Source organism: Leucoraja erinacea, chromosome 4 (genome assembly GCF_028641065.1).
Source record: "Leucoraja erinacea ecotype New England chromosome 4, Leri_hhj_1, whole genome shotgun sequence".
NCBI lineage: Eukaryota > Metazoa > Chordata > Chondrichthyes > Rajiformes > Rajidae > Leucoraja > Leucoraja erinaceus.
Genome location: NC_073380.1, coordinates 54,717,218 through 54,734,479, shown reverse-complemented (window position 1 = coordinate 54,734,479; position 17,262 = coordinate 54,717,218). Strand labels below are relative to the sequence as shown.

General features: G+C 43.2%; 2 protein-coding genes across 3 annotated transcripts in view; one reads left to right on the top strand and one right to left on the bottom strand.

Annotated features, from left to right (window-relative positions):
* The window catches only part of b4galt6 (UDP-Gal:betaGlcNAc beta 1,4- galactosyltransferase, polypeptide 6), a 79,128-nt gene extending 71,400 nt beyond the window's left edge, over positions 1-7,728 (top strand). For both annotated transcript variants that reach the window (XM_055634308.1, XM_055634309.1), the window contains exons 7-9: positions 1,222-1,344; positions 2,468-2,569; positions 3,868-7,728. In XM_055634308.1, coding sequence (XP_055490283.1) covers positions 1,222-1,344; positions 2,468-2,569; positions 3,868-4,015 — 373 coding nt within the window. In that variant the 3' untranslated portion in view covers positions 4,016-7,728. The remainder of the gene's footprint in view (positions 1-1,221; positions 1,345-2,467; positions 2,570-3,867) is intronic.
* Positions 7,729-8,981: 1,253 nt separating this feature from the next.
* ttr (transthyretin (prealbumin, amyloidosis type I)) lies at positions 8,982-15,565 on the bottom strand. Its single transcript, XM_055634310.1, has 4 exons — positions 15,431-15,565; positions 14,506-14,648; positions 13,329-13,464; positions 8,982-9,658 (listed from the first exon to the last, which is right to left on the bottom strand). The coding sequence occupies exons 1-4, from the start codon at positions 15,485-15,487 to the stop codon at positions 9,548-9,550; spliced, it is 447 nt and encodes a 148-aa protein (XP_055490285.1). The 5' UTR covers positions 15,488-15,565; the 3' UTR covers positions 8,982-9,547.
* Between the last annotated feature and the right edge of the window lie 1,697 nt (positions 15,566-17,262).

The following is a 17,262-nucleotide window of genomic DNA, read 5'->3' as shown; positions in this document are numbered from 1 at the left end:
TTCTAGATTATTTGCAGTGTTAGATAAATCAGGATGTCATGATACTATTTGGAGTAAACACAACCACAATAGTTAGAATACTAAAATGTTAGCAGCAAGACAAGTTGTTTGATCCAACTGCTGAGACCATGTTTATGATGTATCTCTTCTAGCTGTAGATGTACCAGTGTTCTCTTTGCCACATTCTCCTTCAAATGCATTGACATCTCTATGATTCAACTGGAAATTGTCATCTTTAGATAATCAGGGAACATAAATAATCAAGGGTGGGACAGTGGTGCAGTGGTTCACTTAGAACAGGGGTCGGCAAACCTGCGGCCCGTAACTCGAAATCATCCGGACCGCAGGCTTAATTTTTTCCCGTAATCATCCGGCCCGCAGACTTCTGTCATCTCCGGTACCTGGAAGGTGATTTTTGGACCGAGGGTCGGGTGAAACACTGAAAAAGACGCATTCAATCCTATGACAAAGCCGCCTGCACGGCCGCGCACCTTCTGTGTCTGGGTTTCACTGTTGGGGTCGGGGTTGTCAATAGGCTGGGGATGAGTGAGTGAGACATTTGAGCCACCGCCTTCATGACAGGCCAAGACAATGGTCCGTAGGTGCGCCATGTTCGTGAGCAACCGTAACTAGGGGCCAGTGCTCTGGGTGGCATCCTCGAAGAGGCGGGATTTATGTGAACACTTGATTTGATGCTTGCCATCCGGGCGGGGCGGAGTGGGGGGCAGGATTCCTATGTATCCGTGATAGATGTGGCCTGCCATCCGCTCACAGACATGCGCCCTGGCCCCAATGCAGAACAAGGTTGCCGACCCCTGACTTAGAACATAGAACAGTACAACACAGGAAAAGACCCTTCAGCCAACAGTGGATGTGATGATCATGATGGTAAACTAATAATAAACTAATCTCCTAAAGGCGCAAGATGCTAGAGTAACTCAGCATGTCTGGCAGCATCCCTGACTATCTAACTTCTGTCAGGTCTCCCCCTCAGCCTCTGGCACTCCAGAGAAAACAATCCAAGTCTGTCCAATCTCTCCCTTTAGCTAATACCCTCTTACCCAGGCAGCATTCTGAAATGTTAACAAGAACTGTTTACAAACTTAATGCATGACCTTTTTGTTTCAATTTCGATAGATCTCTTTTTGCTTGGACATTTCACACCAAAGAATCCATAAGTTGTTAACCATATCTTTTTCTCCCCCGTTTCTTATTTTCCAGCCTTCCGTACAACGAATTCTTTGGTGGAGTTAGTGGTTTAACAGTGGAACAGTTCAGAAAAATCAATGGGTTTCCCAATGCTTTCTGGGGATGGGGTGGAGAAGATGATGATCTCTGGAGAAGGTAAAAACCTATTCAAGTATTTGTGGACGTACATGGTAACTGAAGAGTGGAGTGCGCTGACTCTTGGTGCTATTTACATGGTGGTGCACAATGGCACAATGGTAGGGTTGCTACATTACAGCGCCAGAGACTCGGGTTCAATCCTGACTACGAGTGCTTGCCTGTATGTAGTTTGTATGTTCTCCCCATAACCTGCATGGCTTTTCTCCGGTTTCACTGGTCTGTAATGGCTTCTCTCCAAAGACGTACAGGTTTGTAGGTTAATTGACTTGGTATAATTGTAAATTGTCCCTAGTGTGTGTGTGTGTGTAGGATAGTGTAAGTGTGTGGGGATTGCTGGTCGGCTCGGATTTGTTGGGCCAAAGAGCCTCTTTCCGCGCTGTATCTCTAAACTAAACTAAAACTGAATGCTTGAACCGGTGAAGAGAGCTTTTTAATAACAAGGAACTGCATATGTTGGTTTACGAAAGAAAAACTAAAAAATGCTGTAGTAACACAGTGGGTCAGGCAGCATCTTTGGAGAACATGGATAGGTGACGATTTGGGTCTGGACCCTTCTTTAGATACGGTCTGAGTTATTCCAGCATTTGTGTCTTTTTTTAATGACTTCCATTTGCATTACTGAAAGGTTCATTATCAGAATCTGCAATAGGATGGGACCTCGCCTATATATTCCCCTAAATAATATGAAAGATTGCCCTGGATCATATATGAAAGGATTGCTTTCAACAATGGTCAGTGTTATCGGCAGTAGCCAATTTAGAAGTATAGATTTTATTTAATTAAATTAACTTCCCCAGCTGACATGGTGAGATTTAATATCCGGTGCACTGGTTACAAGTCCAGCAACGTAACCACGCAATTCCCTCTGAACATATTCTAGTTTCATTAGAGGAACAGAAATTGATGCCTGCTGTATTTTTTTGATTAAATTGATACATTTAAAAAAAAAGGTAATTGTTGAAAATTGTTATGCCGTTACAAACTTTACTTCACTTTTTGTATTGATCACTTTTTTTTTTTAAAAAAAGCTGCAATTCTCTTGCTGTTAAATTCAAGAAATGCACCATGAGCATCTTCTTGAGGTCGGTTAATTTATTGATTCCTTTTCTTCATCTTGCAGAGTTCTTTATGCAGGGTACAATGTGACAAGACCAGAAGGAGATCTGGGAAAGTACAAATCTATACCCCACCACCATCGAGGGGAGGTACAATTTTTAGGCAGGCAAGTATTCAGCTTGAGGGAAATTTCACATTTTACATGTAACTTTGCGATTAGAAAATGCCCCTTTAACTTGGGAGTGGCACATTGACGCAGCTCTAGATCTGCTGCTTCACATTACCAGAGATCTGGGTTTGATCCTGACCTCAGGTACTATGTGGAATTTGCATGTTCTCAATGTGACTGCATGCGTTTCCTCTGACTGCTCCGGTTTCCTCCCGCACTCCAAAGACGTGCTGGTTGGTTGATGAATTGACTGTAAAATTGCCCCTAGTGTGTAGGGAGTGGATGAGAAAGTGGGATAATGCTTTGCATGAAAAAGATACCCCTCAGATTCTGATCAAATCTTTCGGCCTTCACCCTAAACCTATGTCCTCCCTCTGGTTCTTGATCCTCCCACTCTAGGCAAGAGACCTGATCAATTCCACTCATGGATTTTATACACATCCAAAACATCATCCCTTTTTCACCTGTGCTCCAGGAAATGTCCCAGCTTACTCAACCTCTCCCTACAGCTCAGACACTTCAAGTCCTGGCAACATCCTTGTAAATCTTCTCAACCCTTTCCAGCATGACAACATCTTTCCAATAACATGGTGCCTAGAACTAGACACAATTATCTGTGGCCTCTCCAATGTCTTCTATAACTGCAACATGACCTCCTAATACTTTGATCGATGAAAGCCTTTGCCTAAAGCCATTTTGACCATCCCATCTACCTGAGACGTCACCTTCAAAGAACTATGTAACTGCACTCATAGCCATTACAGAAACCTGGTTAAGAGAGGGGCAGGGCTGGCAGCTTAATGTTCCAGGGTACATGCTTCAGACAAGACAGAGATGATGGTAAAAGAGGAGGGGATGTTGCATTATTGGTTAAGGAGGATGTCATGACATGGTCACAGGTGACATTACGGCTCAGTGAGTTTTGATCTGGAACATAGGGAGGACAGTGGGAGTGAGCTTTTTAATTTGTTGATTTATTTTCTTTGTTATATATGTGTATTGTATATTTACAGGCCTGTCATGCAGCTGTAAGTAAGAATGTTATTGTTCTGTTGTCAGTATATATGACAATTGAATCTCTTGACTATGAAAAGTGGAAGTAGTTTCAGCAGCACCAATAAAATTGGAAAACAAAATTTGAAGCTCTTTGAAGAAAGAGCAGAATTAATTTGAAAGTTCCTTCAGAATACTGGCAATAACTTTCCGGGCTTCCTGTGCTGTCATCTGATTTATTGACCGCCTCTGGTTTACTTCACTGCCCTTTTATTCATTTTCATGTTTCTTATCTCCTACAGATATAAATTGTTGAGGTATTCTAAAGAACGTCAACCTCTGGATGGGTTGAACAACTTGAAGTACACTCCAAATATAACCCTGCACTTTTTGTACAAAAACATAACTGTGAATCTTACGCCAGATTTGGCACCTGTGGCCGATGATTAAAGAGGATGGGACTACCTTGAATTTTAACAGCTGTATCTTGGACTATTATGGATTTTATTTTTAGTTCTGGCGCTTCAGTGAAAGGCTTATGGGTCTTGAGAAACTGCCAAGGCACCTTGGATGTGGATGTCTCAATGACGGCTTGAGTCCTGAAATTCGAACAGCTGATTGTTATCTGCATGTGCGTGCAATAGCTTTGCCAATGAGTTCATCGAGCATTGTGTGAGAACGAGAGAGCGCATCGTCACTCTGAAGTCGAGGGGCTTCCAGCCAGGCTGCTCTCCTTAAGTCGTTTTATTAGCTTTCTCGTCATGATCAGCTGCTCCTGTACAAAAACCGCTAGAATTCACATTTGTAGGTAGCACATAACATATTGTAATTTTTAGCTAAAATGAAGGCTTATGGTTCACTTAAAATAATGCTATGGATTTGTAAATATACTGTAAAATTGTGCACTTTGCCGCTCTTTTTTATACTATGGAACTAATGCATTTGTGATGTTCCTTTTAAAAAGGAAGTTTATAAATATATGTATGTATGTAACTTGGCATGTAAGAACAAAATGTACATAGTCTCAGATGACACATTCACTTTCCACACTATAATGGAAAGAATTCCAATGGTCTGGTCTCTGGTAGCTATAACTACACCTGGTTACAGTAAGGTTATCTAATCACTCAGTCACATAACCTAGTTATGATTTGGAAAATACTTTTGAAAGTAAGATTAATTTAGCTTTAAGATTATTTTCAATATGGGGTGGTGCTCCCCCAATGACGTGCTTGCAAAAAAGAAGCTGAGAGGTACGTTCCCCCCCATCCCGTCCTTGGATGAAAGTAAACTAGCAGCTAAACTAAAATGGCATATTTGTAGGGTATTGTGTGTGCGTATGCGTGCTGATTTCAGCAATTCTTCTGAAACCACTGGTGTTCTCATTTGCCCGAGTAAACCCTATAACTCACAAGACCTCCATTACCCCGCAGAATGCCTGCTTGTTTCACCACTCGCATTTACATTTGTAAATTCGCAACGCTTGAGTTGCCATTTGCAATGCAGATCCCATCTTGCAACGGATGTATTGTAAAATGTAAGTGTACGCCGACAGTTATAAAAGAATGGAGTCAGTATCTAGGTACAAGTTTTTTAAAATGTATTCCGTTGGACCATTATGTGTGTATTTATTTGTGTGTGTGTGTGTGTATATGTAAGTATGTGTATATGTATAATGTGTAATATACACAGGCATATATATACACAAACATACACACATATTTTATATATAATAATATGTTATATATAATATAGTATGCCAGTACAGGTACTACTGAAATGCCAGAGTGATTCTGTGCAAATTGGTTTTGGATAATGCTCCATTCCTTTGATTTTTAAGTTGAGATTTGTTGACGGTCTTTAATGATCTGCTGTTATTTTGATTTTAATCTGATGGGATGTTGATGTCATTTCTAGACTGCGCCACCAAGCAAAGGGCAGCGTTTTCTTGCTCTTCAAAGAGAGCAACTAACCTGTTTTCTGATTTAGTTTTGTTCAAAATCGGCTGTTTCATTGATTAGCCCAAGGACGGTTTTCCATAACTCATTTGTGGACTGTGGCGGTTCTTTAATTGTGGACAAGCTGGTAATGTTTATTTTCATTGATGTACATTTGCAGATCTTTTCTCTGTAGTTTTTCATAATTGGCACTAACCACAATTGTTTGTTTTTAATCATTCGGAGCTTAAGGCTTGTACGTCTGGCAACTGTGTGCGTTATTTCTAAAAGACTTTGAAGTACCAAATAGGCTCAAAATGTTTTATCGGAAGCAGTAGAGGGAGATAGTTTTGTATAAATTAGATTGAAGAAAGCTTTGAACGTATCGTAGGGCAGTGGGGGGAGGGGGAGGGGGAAGCACGGATGGTTTCAAATGAAACAAGGAAATGCCCTCTCGGTTTGGATGCTTCAACAGATCAGAACATAGGCGTCTTGCAAGGGAAAGAAAAGCTCCTGTGGTTTCAGCATTGAACATACCAAGTAACCAAGCTACTGGTTACTAGTGACTGGTTCTGACTCGGGTCAGACTGCTTGCTGAACATTTTCCAAACTAGTTACCTTAAGCAAATACTGAACAGAAAAGCTTTGGTGAACCCATGAAGCCTGCTCTTAGTGCAAACTCAGAAAAGTGGGATCTAGAAGAAATATTTGGGCAAACGAAATGCATTAATGTTATGCTTATTATGACTGTGAATTTCTCGCTTTGTCAATGTTTGAGATTCCAGCAGCTATTCCAACACTTTTGAATTTAATTTCCAACGATCTCTTGGTTTGTAATCTGTACCCTCTGTTTCCTTCTTCCACTCTCTCCTCTCAAATGCCCTTTAAGTCATTTAAGGGTGTAGTCATATATGGTTACACCTCTAGACTTGTAGCCAGAGGCTAGTAGTGTTGCAATTAGAGATTAAACATGAGATATAGAATGGTTGATACAGTTATGGATTAACCCCACTAATAATCAGACTACCTGAGATTCTGTAGAATATTTCTATGCAACATATTTTGCAGTGACACTATATGACCAGGTAAGCTTTTGCAAACTTTATTCCTTCCAGAGGAGAGATACTGCAATGGGAGTTTGCTGCTGGAGGAAATAACAAAGCATAACATTTCATTGATAAGTGATCTTATTCTACAGATTTTTCTCTTCCCAGCCATTATACTAAGTTCATTGGGATGTTAGCAAATCTGTTGCTCGTTGTATGACAAGTTTCCCAGATATTTGAAATATTGGATTCCCCACAATAAAGAGAAATAACCAGCGGCATATTGTTTCAAACAACGTTCTCTCCTTTGGAGCAGAACAGTACCAGAGGCTCATATTAAATTTGCTTGATTAATCTTTTGACTGGTGAGTAAAATGAAGATTACTGCAGTGGTTTATGCTTCTGAATAAGAACCATGACAATACATCAAACAACCAATTCTTAAAACAAGAACTGAATTCTCAAACCACTTGCCAACTGCAATGTCCAGTCCTATGAAACCACCAATTAATAATAGTTAAACCAGGTATGTGGAAACGAGTGCATTTGCTGCCTTGTTTAGATTTGAAATGGCACTTACTGACTAATTGCACACGTCGTTAATTCTCCAAAAGGCAGGCCAGGTGATCTGAAGAGTTAACCTACTATAATCTACTCTGGTCTGTTCAAAAAAACGAGATTTTCTGATGTATTCTAATGCTGTAGAACTTTGCAGTGATGTAGATTAATCATTTTGGTGCCTTCTGTTTCTGCTTTCATTTTCAACATTAACTGAAAGAATTGTGCACTTTAACTTTTATCTATACATTACCTCTAATATATTTAGAATATATATATTAAATGTCTATGTATCCATCTTAAATTGGAAGGGTGGAAACTTCATTTGGAAACTGTAATAAGCCTATAATAGTGGCAGAAATTTGTTTTCCGTTCAAATTCCCATGTTACTAATCATATAACAATACATGTTAGTGTCAGTTACTGTAAATCACATTTACGTTCAGAGTACTGTATGAAGTCAATTTGTAGGCAAAAACTGATGATAGCATGCTCCAGGAAGAAGAAAAGGCATGCTGATCTGTACATTGCTTAGTTAGCTAACGCATTACTTTGAAGTCTGTCTTGCAGTGTTTCTAGTAATATTTGTATATTTTGTATTATTTTATGAAAATAAACAATACCAGCCACTCATCAAATTGTGAGTTTCTCAAGTTTATGCACATTTCTACAATTTTACTGGAAACTGGGACGCTATGTTACAATTGCACAAGACGGTGGTGAAGCCGCACTTGGAGAACTGTGTTCAGTTTTGGTCACCCTGCTATAAGAAGGATGTCATTAAGCTGTAAAGAGTGCTGTGAAAATTTACGAGGATGTTGCCAGGACTCGAGGGACTGAATTATAGGGAGAGGTTGGGCAGGCTAGTACCAAATTCCAGATTTGTACCATGGCAACTCTGGTCAATGAGCAAATCTGCTCATAATAACATGGCAGGTTCAAAATGAAAATCTATACCTTTAAGGGACAAGAACACTGTAAAGTTATGAAGAATAGATAGGATAGGCAGTCAGAAACTTTTTCCCAGGATGGAAATGTCCAACTCTAGAGGGCATTAGCTGTAAGGTGAGAAGGGGAAAGTGTAATGGAGATGTGAGGAGCAAGTCTTTTTACATAGGGTGGTGGGGACCTGGAATATATTGCCAGGGGTGGTGGTGGAGGCAGATACGATAGTGGCTTTTAAGTGGCTTTCAGATAGGCACATGGAAGTGCAAGGAATAGAGGGATATGGATCATGTACAGGCAGATGTGATCAGTAAACTTGGCATCATGTTTGGCCAAAACATTGTGGGCGTTCCTGTGCTGTTCAGTTCTGTGCAAAATGTTAATAATTATATTTTATTCCTTCCATACAAATGTCTAAAGAATAATCCAAGCTGAAGAGTAAAGCATCCAGTCTTGTGAGAGGTACAAAAGATTACTAATCAGGGGCCATAATCCTTTAACAAAAAGGACTGGTCTGCCCCAACAGCTGCTGACAACCTTCTACCGCTGCACGACAGAGAGCATACTAACGTATGGCATCTCTGTGTGGTATCTCAGCTGCACAGAGGCGGAGAGGAGAGCTCTTCAGCGCGTCGTCCACAGAGCGCAGAAGATTATTGGGACACAGCTACCAGCCTTGGAGGGCATCTACCATACACGGTGCCTCAGGAAGGCCGTCAGCATCCATAAAGACTCCTCACACCCTTGTAATGGACTGTTCGAACTAGTTCCTTCCGGCAGACGTTACAAGGCCTTCTACACCCGCACCTCCAGACTCAGGAACAGCTTCATTCCCAGAGCTATAGTGGCTCTGAACCGGCCCTGCTGAGTGCCCCCATGGACTCTCCCTCGGATGGTCACGTCGCACAGACACATCTGCACTTTAGTCTGTTTTGACTGTTTTACTGTTTTAATGTTCTTTTTACAAACCATGTTCTCGGGGTATCTAAATCTAAATTTTATTAGTTATTTAAGTTATGACATCGGATGGAAGCTACATACACAAATCTCGTTGCACTTATGTGCAATGATAATAAAATATATTATCATTATTTTAAGTTAGGAAGTAGTGCTTTTAATTAGTTTGTGGTCAGTTACAGTAATTAAAATTCAAGCCAAAACTTAATATTGCTTACACAAATCAATAATGTTGATAGACACAGTAGACTTAAAAAGCTTGTGTAACTTAGTGGGTCAGGCAGTATCTCTGGAGAAAAGGAATCGCTGATGTTTTGGGTCGAGACCCTTCAGCAGACTGAGAATAAGGGAGGGGATGGGAAGGTACAGAACAAAGCAGAGCCTGCATCAATCAATCAGGAAAGGTGGAGCCCACAATTGTCCATTGTTGGCTGGGGAAGAGTTGATAATGAAACATCAATAATGTTGACCTTTGTTAATTTGTGAACTGTCTCCAGGCGAGTTGCTGAGGTGGAGGGTGTGCAGGTTTTCACGAGGTGTTAAGTCGCATGAGGGTTCATGATGATTCCCGTGGTGGAGTAAGAGTAGGGGCTCAGGAGGACAGCAATAGTGTAATGGTTACTAGTCAAACTAGCCACACGGAAAACCACCTGGAACGAGAAGAAGAAAGTCTGAGCTACTGCAAGGGTAGAACATTGACTTAAAATGTGACCACAGAGACCACTCCCTCCACAACACCTTACCATATAACCATATAACAATTACAGCACGGAAACAGGCCATCTCGGCCCTACAAGTCCGTGCCGAACAATTATTTTCCCTTGGGTTTACCTTGGGTTCACTTATCCCTTCCCTCCCCAGGTAATTTCCCCAGCAACCACAAGAGATGTAATCTGTCCTATCCCATCTTCCACATCCATCCAGAGACACCAGCAGTTCTTCCAGGTGAGTGGTTCATGTGCACCTCCTCTCACCTCGTCTACTCCGTTCGGTGTTCCTGATGTGATCTCCCTTACATCGGCTTAGACTAGGCAACCATTTTGCTGAGCACCTGCGCTCGGTCCGCAAAAACCTGCTGGACTTCTTGCGTGCTAACCAGTTTAACTCTTCTTCCAATTCCTACACTGACCCTTCTGTCCTGGGCCTTCTCCATTACCAGAGTGAGGCCACCGTTTTTTATTTAGAAACTCCTTACAAGCCTTTGGGTTGTGGGTAAATGTATAAACTCCACAAGCAGACAGCACCTGAGGTGAGGATCAAACCTGGGTCTCTGGTGCTTGAGGCAGCAGCTCTGCCAGCTGGGCCACTGTGCTGCCCTCGAAGATTTGGTAATACATAAACCATGTATTCAAAGAATTGTTTGATGTGTGGTTAATCGGTAAGCAGATTTGGCAAGAGTACTGTGTGTCCCAATGGAATGTCTTATGCTTTTGCCACTAGTTCTACATTGGCAGCATGTCAATCATTGCGTAGTAGGGGAAGCAAGGTTGTATAAGGTGAAACATTCATAATGATACATACGAGTAAAATTCCATCCAACTCTGCCCCAATACAAATCAATTTGTACTTGAGACCTACTTGGCATTAGCCCCAAGCCATGTCAAGTCTGGCGGAAAAGAGTATTCATAGTCATAAAGAATGGAACAGGCCCTTCAGCCCAACATGCCCATGCAGACCAACATGTCCTATGTACACTAGTCCCATTTGCCTGTGTTTGGCGCATATCCCTCCAAACCTATCCTATCCATGTACCTGCCTAAATGCTTCTTGACGTAGTGATAGTCCCTGCGTCAAATGCAGAATGTAGAGACAAAGAACTGCAGATGCTGGTTAATACTTCATTCCTGGTGGCCAGAACTGAACACAATACTATAAATGCGGCTTCACCCGTGCCTTGTAGACCTGCAACATGACCTCCCAACTTGCAGTGATTGGTGGTAGCATTTTGTTAAAAGTGAGATACAGCATGAAAACAGTCCCTTCGGCCCATCAGGTCCAGGCTGACCATCAATCACACTGTCCACGAGTTCTACACTCCAGGGACAATTTACAGAAGCCAAGTAACCCACTGGTCTTTTTGGATGTGGCAGGAAATCGGAGAACCCACGTGGTCACAGGGAGAACGTACAAACTTCATACAGAAGGCACCTATGGTCAGGATTGAATCCGGATCTCTGATGCTGTAAAGCAGCAAACTCTGCTGCTATGCTGCCCTTGGGAGAGAGGAATGTTGAAACAAAGAACTACAGATGCTGGTTAGTACCCCATATTCCGAAGGTATGAACATCGAATTCTCCAATTTTAGGTAACATCTAACTAACCGCCCCCCTCCCCTTCTTTCCCCCTCTTCCCTCCCCTGTGCCTCACCTGGACTCCCACCTACTATTGGTGGATTCATTCTATTGCTTGACTAGATTTATCTTTTAGTTTTCGAGATACTGCATGGAAACAGGCCCTTTAGCCCACCGATGAGTACACCCACCATCAAAAAATAGAAAATATCCTTTGGCACATATTTTCACCCAGTTATCCAGCAAATTTGGTGTAAAAAGTTTTAGTTTAGAGATACAGCAGGGAAACAGGCACTTCACACCATGTAGTCCACGCTAACCATCGATCACTTGTTTGCACTAGATCTATGTTATCCCCCACATCAGGGGTAATTTTACAGAAGCAAATTAACCTACAAAGCCACCTTTGGGATGTAGGATGAAACTGGAGCACCTGGAGGAAATCCTACATGGTCATATAGAGAACGTACACACTCCACTCACACCAGCGCCTGTGGTCAGGATCAAACACAGAGTTTGTATGTTCTCCCTGTGACCGTTTTCTCTGGGTGCTCCCATATCCTCCCATATTCCATTGGCTTTGGTAACATTGTTAAATTGTCCCTAATGTGTAGGATAGCGCTGTGTACAGGTATTGCTGGTTGGTGAGGACTTGGTGGGCCCAAGGGCCTGTTTCTTAAGGATAAGGGGGAAATCCTTTAAAAACCGAGATGAGAAAACTTTTTTCACACAGAGAGTGGTGAATCTCTGGAACTCTCTGCCACAGAGGGTAGTTGAGGCCAGTTCATTGGCTATATTTAAGAGGGAGTTAGATGTGGCCCTTGTGGCTAAGGGGATCAGGGGGTATGGAGAGAAGGCAGGTACGGGATACTGAGTTGGATGATCAGCCATGATCATATTGAATGGCGGTGCAGGCTCGAAGCAGCCGAATGGCCTACTCCTGCACCTAATTTCTATGTTTCTATGTTTCCCTGCTGTCCCTCTAAACTCCAAGTCCAACTTCATTCGCAAGTGTACCATACGCCTTCTTTACCACTCATCTACTCGTGTTGCCACTTTCAGGAAAACTCCCTGGTGGGCGGCACGTCTCACGTCGCAGCGGCCTCTGCAGTCCGTCTGCCTTTTTATTATTTTTGTCTCTTTTGAATGTAGTTTTTTTTATTTTATTTTTTTGTTTTTGTGTATGTGTGTGGGGTATGTGGGGGGGGGGGGGGGGGGGTGGGGGGAAACTTTTAAAATCTAACCCCTGCACGGAGAACCCGACCTTTTCTCTGTCGGGACTCCGTTGTCGTTGGGGCCGAGCACCGTGGAGCGGTCTCCAGCAGGAGCGACCTGGGGCTCCAGTCGCGGAGCCTGCGGACCTACTCACCATCGCGGAGCTGGCCGAGTTCAGAGCGGGTGGAGCGGTGGTGGCGCGCTGCTGCAGCCCGACCCCGGTGATTCGGAGCTCCAACCGCAGGTCTGGTGGACAGTGACACCGGGAGCACGCGGGTCCCTGCTGGGAGACCGCTTTTCAGGGCTTCCGCAACGGCGACTTCATCCGCCCGGGTTGCGGGGTCGAGGAGTACCTGGAGCGGGGCCTGACATCGCCGCCCGGCGCAGATTGGAATGGCTGCGGGACTTTGCTAGTGCCCGCCGGGGGCTCCAACACCAAGACCCGGAGCGCGGCCTTGCATCACCCGGCGCGGCGTTAATGGCCACGGGACAATTGCCATCGCCCGCCGGGGGCTTTGACTCTGACATCGGGAGGGGAATGGGGAGTGCAGGGGAGGGATAAGTCTTTGCCTTCCATCACAGTGAGGAGGAGATTCACTGTGATGGATGTTTGTGTAAATTGTGTTGTGTCTTGGTTCTTTCTTGTGTGTATGACTGCAGAAACAACATTTCGTTTGAACCTCAATGGGCTTCAAATGACAAATAAATTGTATTGTATTGTATTGTATATGGACTTAGATTCCTCTTGCGTTGAAGTCAAGAGAGTCAAGAGTGTTTTATTGAATAAAATATAAGTAAATAAAGCAGAACTTACGTTAGCACATTCATGGAAGTGTGCTTGTCCGGCATTGCTCCAGTAGGCACCGGTCTCAAAGTGGAACTTGTACAGACCCACTGCAAGGTGCTCCTCAGAGGTAAGATTGTGCAGCTCTCCATTACCTCCCGTCACCCTACAAGAAAATTCAGCGCAGTCGGGATTATTTGCCAATGATGTGCTCATTGCATGATCTATTTGCCCTTATTTGCCTAATGCTTCAATAGTGCTTTATTGTCACGTGTGTAAAGTGCAATCGCACAGTGAAATTGTTACGGACAATCTTGCCAATTTTCTCACAAATAGTCCAGTAGTTTAGTTTAGCTTTCGAGATACAACACGGAAACAGACTCTTCGCCCACACAGTCCGTGCCGACCAGCGATCCCTGCACACTAGCACTATCCTACACATACTAGGGACAATTTAGGAACTAGGAACCTTTCATCTAAATGACACAAAGTTAGAAAACAAGCACCTTTTACGTTGCTGCAGAGGTGGGGAAGTTACATTGATCTGCATTGAATAATGCAGAATGGAAACAGGCCCTTCGACCCACTGAGTCCACTAACAATTATCACATTACCTGTTCACATTAGTTCTATGTTATCCCACTTTCTCATCCACACCCTACATACCCAGTGGGGCAATTTTACTGAGGCTAATTAACCTACAAACCCGCACGTCTTAAGGATGTTTAGTTATTTAGTTTAGTATATTGTCATGTGTACATTGAAATACTTCTTTGTTGTGAGCTATCCAGTCGGCATAAAGTTCATAAATTCATAAAATCCAGGTGCAGAATTAGGCTATTCGTCCAATCAAGTCTACTCTGCTATTCAATCATGGCTGATCTGTCTTTCCCGCTCAACTCCATTCTCCTGCCTTCACCCCATAATCCCTGACACCCTTAATCACCAAGAAGCTGTCAATCTCTGCCTGAAAAATATCCACTGACTTGGCCTCCAAAGCCATCTGTGGCAATTAATTCCACAGATACAGACAGCACCCATAGTAAGGATTCAACCCGGGTCTCTAGCGCTGTGAGGCAGCAGCTCTACTGTGCCGCCCTTTCAGTTGCTGAAAGGAGAACAAAATCGAGGGCAGGCGAACAGAGGAGTTAGCGGAGCCAGATGTTGGTGGCTGTCTTTGTTGGGACCTGGCAGATGTTCCACTCACCCAGTATTGATGGTTTCCCAGGTCTTGTCTTCATTTCGCTTCAGCATTTGAACTTGAACGTTGGCAGCTGGAGTTCCTTTCAATGCATCGAGGACTTTGATGAGGACCGGGCACCTTGTATGATGGTCGCCGTGACTATGTGGCTAACGGGAGAGCAACAAATAAATTTACACACTTTATTAAGAGAGCAGTCCAGAATTACCATTTACCTCATTGGAGACCCTCGGACTATCTTTGTTTGGACTTCACAGTCTTTATCTTGCACTAAAATGTATTCACTTTATTCCCTTTATCATGTATCTGTACCCTGTGGACAGCTCGATTGTAATCATATATTGCCTTTCCACTGACTGGTTAGTGAGCCAGAAACTGGGAGAAGACAGGAGAATGGGGTTGAGATAGATCAGCCATGAATGAATAGTGGAGTAGACTTGATTGGCCAAATGGCCTAATTCTGAAGAACATGACTCTTAACCATATAACCATATAACAATTACAGCACGGAAACAGGCCATCTCGACCCTTCTAGTCCGTGCCGAACACATAATCTCCCCTAGTCCCATATACCTGCGCTCAGACCATAACCCTCCATTCCCTTCCCATCCATATAACTATCCAATTTATTTTTAAATGATAAAAACGAACCTGCCTCCACAACCTTCACTGGAAGCTCATTCCACACAGCTACCACTCTCTGAGTACTGACTCTTGGTACTGCTTAAGTGAGATCTGCTGTATGATTTTACTGGACTGTATGCAAAATAATAATCTCATGTTACCTAGGCATATGTGACAATACTATCATTGAATTATTGAATATTTTGACCCGTGGAGAAAGAAAAGGAACAGCCTCAACAAATGCCAGGTACAGTCGCCAATAAACATCCCCCTTAAATCTAAAATCGCACAACCCTGTTCCACTTACCACTGATGTGCAGGAAGCACTGAGAGCCAACGCAACTAGCAGCAGCGCACGGAACATTCTGCACTCTCTCCACCTCAGTGTGAGGCAGTGGGGACCAGCAAATACTTTATAGCTCAGGCAGGCGGGAGGTCACCTGATCGCTAACCTCCAAACTGCTGACTCAGATTATTGTCCCAACAAACATTGAGCGAATCAGTAACTTGTGTAGCTGGGTTATAGGTTGCAGGTGGCAACAACTGAAGCCCCCCCCCCTCACAGTCCAAAACTGCATCAGCAAGTCAAGGCTCACATTTAGAAAACGGCAAGTGTGCAGTTTGTGGGTGCAAATTTTATAAAACAGATCTGTGCAAATTCTCCCCCCATGTTTGCTGACGATAGAGTGTGATAACACTTCTAAACCACAAACCAAGTTAGGGTTCTGACCTGAAATGCCACCTCTCCATGTTCTCCAGAGATGCTGTAAGACCCGCTGAGTTACTCCAACACTTTATGTCTTTAAAGATACAGCACAGAATCAGGCCCTTCGGCCCTCCGGTGCCGTGCCGACCAAAGATCACCCCATACACTATTTCTATCCCACACACGAGGAACAATTTACAGAGAGTAATTAACCTATAAACCTGCGTGTCTTTGGGATGTGGGAAGAAACCAGAGCACCCGGAGAAAACCCACATGGTCAAAGGGAGAATGTACAAACTCCGTACAGACAGCACCAGCATCCAGGATCGATCCCGGGTCTCTGACGCTGTAGAGCCGCTCTACCACTGCGTTGCAATGTTGCCTTGTTCATGCAAACTTTTATAAAATAGCTCTGCATTGTTGCTTTTTACAGCTAAAATTATAATTGCTTATTTCAGATTGCTAACAGCAGATTACAGAGTTGGCGACACACTTATGCGGTTAGTTCTTGCATCTCCAGGTTTGATCATGGTACATACAGCATAGGATCATGCCCCCGTGCAGCACTGTGGCGCAGCAATAAAGTTGCTGCCTTACTGCACCAGGGACCCAGGTTCGATCCTGATTACGGGTGTTGTCTGTACAGCGTTTGTATTTTCTCCCTGTGACCACGTGGGTTTTCCCCGGGTGCTCCAGTTTCCTCCCACACTCCACAGATGTGCAGGTTTAGAGGTCAATTGGCTTCTGTAAATTGTTCCTAGTGTGTAGGGTAGAACTAGTGCATGGAGAATTGATGACCAGTGGACCGATGGGCACGTTTCCTTGCTGTATCTCTAAACAAATCTGAGCCACAGATGTAGCCCAGTCCATCCCACAGATCAGATTTCCGCTATTGACTCCATCTACACGTCATGCTGCCTTGGAACAACGGCCAACATAATCAAAGACGTCCCACCACAGTCATTCTTTCTTCTTCCTGCTTTAATTGGGCATATTCACAGTGGAGAGCATCAGCAATGTTAATTTAGTTTAGCGATACAGTGCGGAAACAGGCTCTTTGGCCCACCAAGTCCGCGCATACCAGCGATCGCAACACACTAACACTATCCCATCAACACAATAGGGAAATTTCAGGTCTGGGTGAAAGATGGTCAAAAATATAGAAACTCATCTCCTATCTCCTATTTGCTAATCTCTTGATCTTTTTTCTTTCTTACTTTTCTGCCTCACTCTCTCTTTCTCTTTTTACACACACTACATGTTCTTCTACTCTCTATTATCTTTCTCTCTCTCATTTCTTTAAAAAAAATAAAAAATGAACTTGTACATAGAATGTATCATGTCAACATATATTTGGCACCTGAAAAAAGGTACCACTGTATTGTACTTACTTCTAATAAATAAAATATTTTTTAAAAAAACAAAAAAAAACA

Coding starts and splice junctions, on each gene's coding strand:
- ttr (XM_055634310.1), bottom strand. CDS start 15,487: ATGTTCCGTGCGCTGCTGCTAGTTGCGTTGGCTCTCAGTGCTTCCTGC. Junction 14,649..15,430: donor GTGCTTCCTGCACATCAGTG/GTAAGTGGAACA, acceptor CTCTCCCGTTAG/CCACATAGTCACGGCGACCA. Junction 13,465..14,505: donor TGGGAAACCATCAATACTGG/GTGAGTGGAACA, acceptor ATTTTCTTGTAG/GGTGACGGGAGGTAATGGAG.